General features: G+C 37.9%; 1 protein-coding gene across 1 annotated transcript in view; it reads right to left on the reverse strand.

Annotated features, from left to right (window-relative positions):
* LOC134568302 (2,4-dienoyl-CoA reductase [(3E)-enoyl-CoA-producing], mitochondrial-like) overlaps positions 1-13,414 on the reverse strand; it is a 77,179-nt gene that overhangs the window by 17,838 nt on the left and 45,927 nt on the right. The window contains exon 10 of the mRNA XM_063426793.1: positions 8,465-8,582. Within this exon, the coding sequence (XP_063282863.1) occupies positions 8,465-8,582 (118 nt within the window). The remainder of the gene's footprint in view (positions 1-8,464; positions 8,583-13,414) is intronic.

The raw sequence follows: 13,414 nt of genomic DNA on the forward strand, positions 1-13,414 counted from the left end.
CTTGATAGTCAAGTCTTTTTTCAACCTAGATTACTATGTAATAATGTAATTAGACCTGCCTTCCTACTCTTTCAAGATGGTGGCTGCAAATAGACAAGATGGCTGCACATGTGCCTGTCCTCAAGTAATATGCACACAATTCCAAAACCCAGCATATACAGTATTGTGGTTTAGGGATTCTGTGAATGCCAAATCTACAGTATTTACCTATAATAAAAAGAAATGGAAAAAATAAATGCTAAACAAAATATAAGCTATATTTTATTCATGTGGCCAAAAGAGGGAAAAAGAGGAGGAACTGTGTAGGGATATAAACGGATGTATTCATGTGTTATATACTTATTAAATACATATGTTATGAATGTATGGATGTGGAGCAGTTTAATGCTGCTCCTCCATTTTTCCATTTGTTCATACTTTTCACTTCTGTGAATAAAATCAACATCTAGTTACTGTCCGATATATTTATCAATCATCTTTTTTCCTTATCAGTCATTTCTTTTTTTACTGCCATGGATGGAAGTCTGGGTCACAAAACAAATGAACACGCTCATCCATTGTCTGGTTTGTTTATTCATTGCATATCCTTGTAGTGATTCAGAGTTACACAATTCAGACAAAGCACCCAAAATCTGGACTGAACGGAATGCAGAATTTTATTGAGAACTATTACTCTAAAAAGGGAAATGGGCTGTGATCAGTGATGTACATACCATCACTCCAGGGGACCCAGCCGCTGTGTGAACCCCTGCAATCGCCGTGCCTGCCGGCAATGTGGGGTGGCCCTGGCCTGCACGCTACTACCGCCGGGGGCACGTGTTCAAGGGCCCATCGAGTGGCCCATGCTGCTAGGACCACCCAATGGCAAATTATTTCCAAGGGTCTGGTCAGAGCTGTGGCCCTTTAACAGCGCGACCGGAGCCCCCTGTGATGATGTCTGAACGCTGGGAGGAAGTGATAGCCGGTCACTTCCTCCCAGCAACCACCGGGAGAAGGAGAGCGCCGTGAGAAAGGAGAAGGAGAGGAGGGAGTCAGAGTGGGAGCTCTGACTCCCATCAGCCTGAGCCAGCTACTGGACCCCAGGAAAGTCACCCTCCTGCACCTAAAAGGTAGGAAACAGGAAGATAACTAAAAAAATTACATTTTGCATTTGTGTGTGTTTGTGTATCTGTGTCTGGATGTGTACCTGTATGTGTATTTGTATTTGTGTGTCTGTGTATATGTGTGTCTGTATGTGTATCTGTGTGTCTGTATGTGTCTCTGTTTGTATGTGTATCTGTTTGTCTGCTTATGTATTTGTATGTCAGTGTGTGCTCTATGTATCTATATGTGTGTCACTGTTTGTATCTGTATGAGTGTCATTCTGTGTATCTGAATGTTTGTCATTACGTGTCTGTGTGTCTGCATATGTGTCTATATGTGTACCTGTCTGTATGGGTGTCTGTTTATCTGTATGTGTGTCAGTGTTTGTATCTGTAAAAGTTTCATTCTGTGTATCTGCATGTGTATATCAATGTGTCCGTGTATCTGTATGTGTGTTAGTTTGTGTGTCTGTGTATTTGAATGTGTGTCAGTGCGTGTATCTGTGCGTTTGTATCTGTATGTGTGTTTGTGTATCAGCATGTGTGTCCATGTATGTATCTGTATGTGTTATATGGTGTGTATCTGCAATCATGTTAGTGTGTTTGTCTGTTTATCTGCATGTGTGTCAGGGTATGCACCTGTGTGTCTGTGTATCTGACATCCCCCACACACACTGTCACCCCCATTCACCCTGCCACACTCACAATAACGCTCCCAACCCTGTCATTCACACATGCCATACTCACCCTACCACACTCACCTCCCATCGCCCTGCCATACTTACCCTATCACACTCACCTTCTCTCGCACTGTCACACTCACCCCCCAATCCTGTCACAATCATTCTCCATCACTCTGTCACACTTGCCCCCTTTCGCTCCGCCACACTCACCCTATTACATTAACCCCTAAAATTCTATCATACTCATCCCCCCAACCATACCACACTGAATGAAACACATGGAGGGGCTGAGGGGCGTGAATGTGACACATGGAGGGGCCTGGTGGAGGGGGGGGGGGCAAGACATTTTCACACCGGGGCCCTCTGGTTTCTAGTTACACCTCTGGCTGTGATCATGCAATATTAAAAGTTGCCACCATCTCAGAATAAAATTTCAAGGTTGTTTGGATGGAGGAAATTAAAAATATATATACTTAAAAAAATCAGAAACACTAATTGTCCTGCATATCTTAAACAATACTTAAGATATAATCACCTGTATTTTGACATGGCTTAAAAAAGGAAATTGCAACTAGTTTGTTTCAGCGACTACAATAGATACCATGTGACCTTCATGTCGCCATTATAACTAAAATTTAACTCAAAACCTCACTGACATTAGGGCATTGGTCCTATTGTATTTTTTTTTTGGCATTGCTTGGTACATTATATATCAATAAATTCTTACTTTTTTTAACAACACTCCGAAAATGCAATGCTTGATAAAGATGTGCTTTGGGTGTGTGCTTTGTAGACCTTTGGCACTCGTTTATGGAGGTTTTTACAAGAAGGAGTCTTTGAATGATGCATCAATATCGAAAAAATTTTAGCTGTAATTTAATATTGGAAAACTGCCATTGAGCATCTTCATAGGCAAGACTCATTTGAATTATATCCAGATTACCTAAAACAAGTGCCAATGTGCTAATGCTCTCATGTATTGACTATTCCATACTAACAACCTATTAGCGACTTCTTTTCCATGCCAGGATTTTTATTTAAAAAGAAAATGCTTTTCTTAGAGCAAATAGGAACCCATACATTTTTGTAATAAAGATCTTTAATATGCAAAGTGCACCTGTCATGCAAATATGGTGTGTTGGCACTTTATAGGGCATACAAAATGCTTTTATACATTATGTTATTCAAATTGCTAGCAAATGTACATCTAGACTCAGCATTTTATTGTAAAAAATAAAATAAAAGAAATAAATAAAATTGAACTTATAGATCTATAGCCTCACCATTTAGGCATCCATTAAGTTCTAGGTTAGTACATAATAATAGATAACATGGATGCATGCATATGTTACAGGCTGTTGATTTGTACATAAAAGTGCTCTTTGGCAGTGTATGAAAATCATATGTTAATGGTGATACATTCATGCATAATTCAAAAGGGATCATTTGTGATCGTGATTAATTAATTGCGCATGAATGCCATCTAATGTCAATGAAAATCAAACAATAGCATGTAGAATAAATATGGATCTTAAGAAGAATCTTCAATGGATTGATGCGCATCAATGCGGTCCCAGGGTGCTAAAAACAGTATTACAACACTTAAAATATGAACATTTTCCAGGTTTTTCTAAGATGACGTACCTTGCCTCGCCAAGGATCCAAACTTCTGTTGAGCAGAACATTTTATTACACAGGTTTTTGTCCACAAGGACAAAATCGAATTAATACTGACTACCGCAATGGCAATTCTCCTATTTACTAATGTCAAATACAATCATTAGTAGGTAGAGAATATGCAACAGTCATCCAGATGCATTTTGTGTCTATAGTAAAAACAGGGCTTCCTAATGCAAATCCTATACAAAGTATAGGATTCTGAAGATTCACAAAGCATGGTTTTACAAAAATTTGGGATCTAATGCAACCGATAGGATGCACATTCGCTAATTATCATTTACATACTTTTTACACGTGAATGATCATTTCAAGTACTATTTGCTCACTGGCAGGGCTAGCAGCCAGTGAGCAAATAGTTAAATAAGCCTCGGCAGTGCAAGGATTAACCATGTGCAGCTGATCAGCGCTAAATAAGGACTAAAGACTAAATGACCAAATAAATAATTAATAAAAGCCTATGGGGGTCAAAAATATCCACATATTACTATAAATAAAGGTTTTAAACCTCTCTATGCCGCCACCTGCTGGATATCTACTAAATCTTTAAAGCTAGCGACTGGGCAGCAGTCTTCCCCATCCCGTTTATAAATACTTTTTTACGCTTTGAATTTAAAGCGAATCTCTCTTTGCTTGAATTGATTGACTTATCAGTGAGGCTTGTGTGTCAGATTGCTTTGATTGGGTGGCTTACAAACATTGAGAATTCAAAGCTTAGGAGAGCCTTTCAAAAGGCGTTTCCCACAATGAAACCTCCTTCCGCATGGAGTCATCATGGGACAAAAGTGGATTTACTTTTTTGCATTGATTTGGTTTGGTGATCAGTACTATGACAGGCAAATCACGCTTGAAGTCAACCAATCAGAGTCAACCCTGTTTTAATTTTTTTCCTCAGATTTTTGCGATCAGGTCCAACCAATCAATTTTCCCACTTTGATGCCACATTCTGGGCAAAGCCTTTGTGGGGGGGAAGTTGGATTCACTTATTTGAATCCTGATTTTAATTTTTGCCATTGCGTATTATGTTTTTTTATTTGGCCTTTGTGGGGGCTGAAGTTAAGAAGAATTAAAGATACTTTTTTTTTTTACAGGTATTAGTTTTAATGCTCACCCTAACTATAATTAAAGCGAGAGGGGGTAGGTAGTGTTCATATAGTTTAAGGGGGTGGCAAAGTGGTTTGGGACCCCTAGACAGCCAGGGAGGAAGAGACAATGGCAGCATTGTGGGAAGTGGACACTAGCATTTCACCCCCCATTGTATATTATCATTACAGACCCCCATCTGCCACTAATGTGGAATGCTGTGGCGAGGACATTAGGTCCCACCTTTTTAGTAAGCCTATAGTATCCCTCACCTACTGAAATAACCCCCCATTATGTAATTTAAAGTCTCCCAACCCAATGTCTATGCCCCCTCCCCAATATTTTACAGGCCAAATCCCAAAGGGATTGGGCCTTTGTAGTGACTGGGCAGCAATGGCTAATATAATGCTAACAGTGAAATGGGAGAGCCAATTTACTTCTTCCCCCTCCTTGACTGTATAAATGGTATCAGCCACTAAAACTGTATTTACGGTTTATAATGAGGGGGTAAATTGGTGTTCAGTGTGCTTGCAGGCATTAATTCCTTAAGGACCAAACTTCCTGAATAAAAGGGAATCATGACATGTAACACATGTCAGGTGTCCTTAAACAGTTAAATAAGTGACTATTGGCAGAGAAATGCAGCCATATACAGGCTGATAATCCTCCCTGGAATATAAATGAGGGTAAGTGATGCTTTATGGATTACATTTTGTTCTGCAAAGTACATGGAAGTAAAAACTTTTTTCGAATTAATTCTGGAAGTGAAGGGGTTAATAGAACCAAATTACACTGATCAACCACAACATTAAAACCACTGATAGTTCTGCCTTTCTGGTAATGATTAAGCCCATGGGCCGCCATCAAACGTCGGGAATATACGCAAGGCAGGACCTGTCCCAGCCCGGCGGTAGCCAAGGGGGCGACGGGGGCCAAGAGCCCGACCAGAGAGGTAGACGACTATATAAGCTTCCATAAACACTGTCGAAAAGCTTTGTTACATAGTTTAAACATTATCGTTATCGTGAAGTATTGCAATATATAAAATATAAAATAAACAGCAAACCAATGGTACTTAGGCAAACCGGTACAAAAGACCAAGTAGGACGGAGGACACTCGTGACAAATTCCAATACCAAAGATTCTGACTGTATTAACATAACTGTTACATTGTACCTCGTCAATTCTGTATTTGTCAAGCGCTTTATCCATAAATAAAGTATTAAAAAAAAAAAAAACACTGATAGGCGAAGTGAATAAATTGATTATATTGTTACAGTGGCTACAATGGTGGGAAATATTAGGCATCAAGTGTCAGTTTCATGTGTTGGAGGCAAGACTCATTGAGGCACGTGTCTGCTCAGATCACATGTAGCAACATACACATGCATTGCTATACACATACACTCTACACACATGTACGCACACATATATATTTGGGTATATTTCTGTGGAGCCTCAGTGTGGGAATGTGGGGGTTTATTTTTGTTTAGCGTTAGTGTTTGAATGTGGGGATGCATTTCTGTAAACGATCTATTTGCTGACATGATGGTGTAATTCTGTGGAAAATCAGTGTAGGTATGTAGGTGTGTATTTTTGTGGAGCGTCAGTGTGCGGTTGTGGCGGAATATTTTTGTATTGTAATATTGGGGCTCCTCTACTTGGAGAGGTAAGTATTAAACAGCATCAGATTTTTATATGTTTCCTGTTAATTAGAAGTGGCTCAGCTGGATCTCATATTTTCTGGTGGTATAAGATATACTTATACCTTTAGTGAAGCGCTAAAGTGCAAAAAGTAAATGGGTAACTTACCCCACATTTGTATTTAGATGTATAAGGGGATATTTTGAGTACATAAAAGACAAAAGAGCACAAATATAGTGCAGATGGTAATTATAAACATATAGTGTATCCCTAAATGGTCGGATCACTCACATGTAATGGAGCCTATATATATGTGGCTGTTATGCTCTTAGGGCAGCAACACACCACTACTTTAATGGAATATACCCTCCAAAAAGAGAAGAAGAAAGAATGGGTCACCAATGTGTAATTTCATTAATATAAAATGTATAAAATATTTAGGTAGGTATTAAGCTCCCCTTATATAGAGCCTAAGTCTCAGCTCTAAGGTATGCAGGTATAGTGTCACTATAAAGGGGATTGAACTTTCCGCAATGAAGATTCCTGATTCCTGAGGCTGCAGAGGACTCTTAATATACTATATCAATTTATTAACAAAAATTGGCTGACAATTGACTGACAAGGACCTTTTCTACAAGTGTGGACAGTATTTTATTTTACGTAAAACACTTTTTGTAAGGACGCCTCTCTAAAAGGAGGCTATTCTTTTTGGATGTTATATTTTGATCATGCTTTGCTACCTTGAAAAATCCAACCTAGCTGGGGTCAAATTAAAATGTGAAGCTTTTCTCTTCGTTCATGCTCTATATTATAATAATATATGATCCTCACAAAATTCTAAATTAAAGGTTTCTTTTTCTATTTAAAATAATCCAAAACTAATCTTAGCTAATGAACACAAAGAGAACCCTTCGCTAAAGCTAGCAGATATATTGATATATTTTACGAGTTCAGCTACATTGGCTTTACATTTTACATTCACTTTGAATACCCATCAATTCTTACTTTAATGATTAACTCTGTCAGTATCAAATTGGAAATGAGCATGGAAGAGATTCTGAACCACATTGGTTGCACAGAGTATGCCCACCTAATGCTTCTCCGTCAGTCCGTCATTAGCAATGTGTAACATATACACATTGCTTTACAGTTGGACTTCATAAAAACGTTGGCCTCATTGGATAAGCTTTTCAAATAATTGAATGTTATAAAACATATTTTTATGTTTTTTTATATATGAATATAATTGTTTATATATTATATATTTTTAAATTATATTTTGGAGAAAAAAAACATTTAAAAGTTTATTGAACAAAAAAAAAATTTAATTATTTGAAAATGTTTTTCCAACAATATTAAATCAAGGCTTTTGTCAGAAGTCTTTTTATGAAAAAAATGTAATATTCCCATACATAGAAAGGTATTATGCAATGAACCGAAGCAGGGAAGAGCAAACAGGTTAGTTATTTTATTATCAGCTTTAGCAACAGATACCTGTAATCGGTGTCTCAGTTGCCTGCAATTTTTAAACTTTCTTATCATCATGACCTACTTCAAAAATAATATTATATTGCTTCGTGAAATCTTATAATTTTTTTATTAATAAACTACTATTTTAGAATATAATCATCACATTTATAATTAAACATAATTACACAAAATATTGGTTTTAACTTGTCTACCAAATTCAAGTATTCACAAGTCTCTGTTCCCACTGTCAATCCTAATGAGTACCAATTGTAGCATAAAAAAGGGAAAATCCTTCTCGACTGCAAAAGAGAGGGTTTCGCTGGATTGGGAACATAGTAAAATCAGCACATATATTATTATTATCCTGAATATCCTGTTTAAAAAAAAAAATAATCCTCTTTTAAAATATATCTACTAAATCTGGTCAAACTACATCTTCACTGAATTGCACATCTTGTATCAGTGTACTCCTGCTTTTAGTAAAATCTCCTTTATGCAAGTCTCAGTGGATGAACTTTTATCATTTGTGCAGTCCTGTTAATGAAAGGGTTTTGTCCTATTTGTCCTATTTGTATAATGCCCTTTTTTTTTTTATAGATAAAAATGTTTCCACGAGAATGTTGCATGAAATACCCCTCCCTCACAAGTAGTTAGTTCTGTTATCCTACCTAGGGAGCATAATGTGTCAAAGTTGCTGCAAAAAGTCAGACTAAGGAACCATATCACAAAGATACAATTTAATATTTCAACCAGCACTACTCATAAGAGACTAAGCCAAATAGGCATACTTTTTTTTTTAATATATATATATATATTTAAACTTACGGTGATATACAATTCACTCGAACTCCTCTGTCAATCCATTCTGTGCCCAATGTCTGTGTAAGTTTCACCACTCCTGCTTTTGATGTGTTATACGCCAACTGCTTCTGGGGATGAGGAACTAAAAGATAATGAGTCAGTTAAATTGATATTACATCTGTTTGTATGGAACGCACAATGAATATTTTTGTATAACAGGCACAATGAATGTGTTTGTATAGAAAAGAATGTTACACCATTATGCCAGCTGAGAAAATTGTTTGATTATTGCCGTTTACCTGTGCTTATCAATGACTCTACGGAGGAAGGAGCTGTAAAACAGATCTTGTACTACAAATTGCAACAATCACTCTTAAAAAGCTGCCTGTTTCGGCAACTTAATAATATAGAGCTAAGTATAATTAAATCTTTGTATGATATATATTATATCACACATATTGTTTGGTAACGTGTTGGTTTTCTTAAAACCTGTAGACGTCATCTCTTCAAAGAGGTTTACAAACCATTGTATACATCCATTCTTTATTTTAAATATTTTTTGTCTTGAAGAACACATTCAGTCACATTATAATTTCCCTTGTTTTACAGTATAAGGCATATTCATTTTATTGACAATATTAATCTCTTAGCCTATGTGTATAAATTAAGGTTCATGCTCAAAACAGAAAGTTTAAATAAAAAAATTGGCTTAGGAAAGATGGGCAAAGATCTCTTGCTGTGTTGTATCAAATTTGGGACATATTTATAAGATGCAGGTTAAGTGAATTAACATCATTATGTTTCAGCTTGCCAATTTATTTCTTAAAGAACACTCTAAGCACCGAAACTACTGCATCCTGCAGTAGTGGTTATGGTGCTAGTGTGCTCTGGCCCTCCCAGGGCAGGGAGTCAACACACTTGAGAAATGTCTGACAACTTGCCTGGTGTCCTTTGTTCCTGCAAGTTAGCTCCACTGACCTATACCTCGCCATGCAGAGACATTGCCATGCAGCTCATTGGCTAAGAGCGTAAGCTTTCAGCTAACATACACCTTGTTACACCACCAGACTTAACTCTGCGCAGCTACTTCCCCAGGTGAGCCAAACTGTTTTTCTAGTTACCCAATGGGTTGTAGTGGTTATGGTGCTTGAAGTGTTCCTTTAACTTCAGAGTTATTGTTATTATTTTATCTGCAAAATAAAGACTTGCAAAGTCCTTTGTTTACAGTACATAATGAGTGTATTATTTGTAGAGTGTAATAGGTAGGGTAAAGGGCATTCGTTTTAAGTAATTCCATAACGCCAGAGCCAAAAAGGTCACGTTAAAGGTCCCAAACATTTACTTTCTAGCTGATAGTGTATATAGCTGTTTTTGCTGTTTGTCAGGGAGGCAGGGAATTATTTGGCGTAGATGTTTAATTGATTGTTATACGATTTATGCCACTACATGCACACATTTGATTTGACGTTGATCTCACAGTATATAGAGAGCCTCTTTAAAAGTGGGCATTATTATCAGCCTTAAAAGAATCTTGTATTAAAGGGCAACCGTTACTAGCCATGATATTTAATACTATAATTGCATACCTCCCATTTTTGATAAATATGTGTTTGCAAGATCTGAGATATAAAATTAAATGAATAAATTCACAACACTTTTTTTTTTTACTTCTTGTCACATGTTAATCATTTCCTACAATTCTTTGTAGCCGTCTCCCAGCAGAAAAACAAACAAACAATGTTTCTGTTCCATGCAAGTGTGTCCTGGCTTTGTCAGAGTAAAAACAGAGTATCATTAAAAAAAAAAAAAAGGTTACCAAAAATATAGATTATATTCAATGGTTTGTTAAATATTGTAATTTCAGAGAAATTATCCCATAAATGTCTCAAATTACCTGTCATTTTCTTATGTTTAATAACATTTTCAAACCCCTTGTTTAATTTAATGATTCACGTATGGTGTACTTTTTAATGTATGTTCATTCTTTAATGAATTTTTTTCTTTTCATTTCTGTATGTCACCTATAATATGTCATAGGAGAAATAAAAAGGGATACTAGTTAAAAGGGATACTATAGACACCAAAACAACCTTAGCTTAATGAAGCAGTTTCGTTGTATAGATCATGCCCCTGCAGCCTCACTCAGCCATTTAGGAGTTAAATCACTTGTGTTTTTATCCATGCAGCCTTAGCCACACTTCCCCTGGCTGTGACTTACACAGCCTGCATGAAAAAATAGTTTCATTTTCAATCAGAGCTTAACTTACTTTAGTAGTTTGTATCTCCTGCTTTGTAAATTGTATTTTAATCATGCAGGGTAAATTAAACAAAATGAGCAATCAGGAAGTTGAAATATTAGATCTCTTTTTACAGGACGTGTTTAGGAAGGCTACGCAAGTCACATGCAGGGAGGTGTGGCTAAGGTGGCATACCCAAAGGAATTTAACTCCTACATGGCAGAGGGGCTGCAGGGGCATGATCTATGCACCAAAACAGTTTCATTAAGCCAATGTTGTTTTGATGCCTATAGTGTACCTTTAATTATATTTAAAAGTCAAAATGAGTCAAAGTTAGAGGAACACTCCAGGCACCATAACAACTTCATTGCACATGCATTTTTTTATGAATGGGGAGCTACTGTTTGGCTTAGAGTATCAGCTGACCACTCTAGCCAATCAGCGGCACCACTGCCTGGCAGCACTCCACGCTTCCTGAAAGTTAAAAGCCGAATAACGCTGGGAACTTTGTAAATCCACTACTGCAGGCCACCTTTGGGGGTTAAACCAATATAGAATGGTTTAACCCCTTCAGGTAAGAAAGTGCCCAGTGACCTCCATGTACCATATCAACTTAATTTAATTGTGTACCTTTAAATTTGTGTTCCTTTAGATTTGAGTGTTCCTTTAAATTTGGTAGTTTTTGTATCTGGGGACTTATTCAGATTTACAAACTTCATCAGTCATTTTTCTAATCAGTATATTGAAATTGGTTTTAGAGCTAAAAATGTGTCTTAGTTAATAAAAGCCTTTATAAAACAAAATCATTCTTGAATTCCTGCAAAATTATTAATACAGGAACTCTAACGTTCTTGCCTGGCTGCTTCTCTGCTTAGATTTGTCAATCTGTATAGTAGTCAAAATATTTTACCAGGAAAGTTACACTGATATATTCATGTATGTCCTGTGTCATACAAGTTATTATTTCATAGGATTATAGTTAACGTATTGTTATACTGTATTGCAAGGCACAAATAGCTAATCACTTTGGCTAATTAAAGGTCTATTCTCACAGAGCCTAAGCTACAACGTGAAGACGTCTTAAGCATCAACTTGGCATTGGAGAAACTCTTGACAATATATCTAGCCGCTTTTTACTCTAACTAGAGATACAAATAAGGCACTTGGACATGCATGCATCATTTTCCAACTTGATTATTGCGAGTGCCTACTCATCAGCTATCCATACACTTGCATCGCCACTCTTCAGTCTGTAACGAATTCAAGCAGGCTGGTCTTTCTGGCTGACATCTACTCACACTTTTGCCTCCTGTGCCCTTTAGGATCCAATTCGACCTGCTAACACTAACGAACAAAGCCCTTAATAATTCCATTCATAGTTAATAGCTCCCGACTGATTCCTCTCTTGCAACTGCCATTAGTGTAATACTATCCTTAGCCTTTTGTGTCACTTTACCCCACTCCCTCTAGCATGTAAGCTCATTGAGCAGGGCCCTCAACCCCTCTGTTCCTGTGTGTCCAAAGGATATTTTCAGCATTTAAATGGTCTTCTATGACTATCAATCATAAATAGGCTGTACGATCAATGGTACATGTGCAGCAATCCCCACAGTGTATCATTTCACTTTTGCACACAGAAGTATGAGAAGTAGTGACCACAAGGCCTAAGGAGTTTAAATGGATGTCTTTCTGACCACCAAAGACACTAGAGTCACTCAAGGCATGTTTGTGGCCAAATGCAAACATTGACATTCCTCAGAAATGGCAATGTTTTTCGTTGTCTGAGAAAAGTGACATCATCTATGCACCAAATCCACTACATTAGGAGTCGAAACTTGGTCCAGTCACCGTACTGGTGGTTGAATAATGTTACTTTATGTTAAATTTTGAGTTAATGCTTATTACTCTAGTAAACAAAGAGGTGGAGGCTTCTGTTCGATAGTGTCTCTGTCACGATTCGGGGAAACCAACACGCTAACACACACACACAGAAAAGGTGCAGTACCGGACCTTAGAGTGGCCGGGCTAAGCACACACAGAATAGTCAGGAGACAAGCCGAGTAAGGGGAACCAGAAGACAGAATAACGAGAAACAAGCTGAGGTCAAAGGGTAGGAGAAAGTCACAAAGTCAGATTAACAAGCCAGAGAGTACATAACCAGAAAACACAAGTTCAGTATCAATACTAGTAAGCAAAGACCACAACAGGGCAGGGAGGAACAGGAAAGGTAAGTATTTAAACCAGAAGGTTAATTCTGATTGGATAATTTCCAATCAGAATTAACAATCACACGTGGGAGATATCTAAACCTCCCACTGTGATTGAAGCACTGTGCCTTTAACGCCAGGCCAGGTGACTGACCCCGGCGTGTAACAAATTGGGCGGTCTCCCAGCGTGCAGCGTCATGCATGCTGCCGCTGGGGGACTTGGAGGAAGATGCGGGCGGCATCCGTGGCTGGGAGGATGCCGCCCGCCGAACACATGGCAGGAAGGGGACCGCGGACGGCTGGAGGGTGAGTGCCGCGAGCGGACTGCAGCCTCCCCTCACAGCCCCCGCGGGATCCTGACAGTCTCTTGGCATATCCTACTACAGTCTTTAGTGAATGGCAGTGTCTAGCCTTTATCCTTTTTTCAGGAAACATCACTTTATGTTTGTCTGAATGTTAGGGACATATTATCCAGAAGTTATCCCTGTCAGTCTATTTATCACCTAATAAGGAATGTGTTGCTTTTCCCT

This window comes from Pelobates fuscus, chromosome 7 (assembly GCF_036172605.1).
Source record: "Pelobates fuscus isolate aPelFus1 chromosome 7, aPelFus1.pri, whole genome shotgun sequence".
In the NCBI taxonomy this organism is placed as follows: domain Eukaryota; kingdom Metazoa; phylum Chordata; class Amphibia; order Anura; family Pelobatidae; genus Pelobates; species Pelobates fuscus.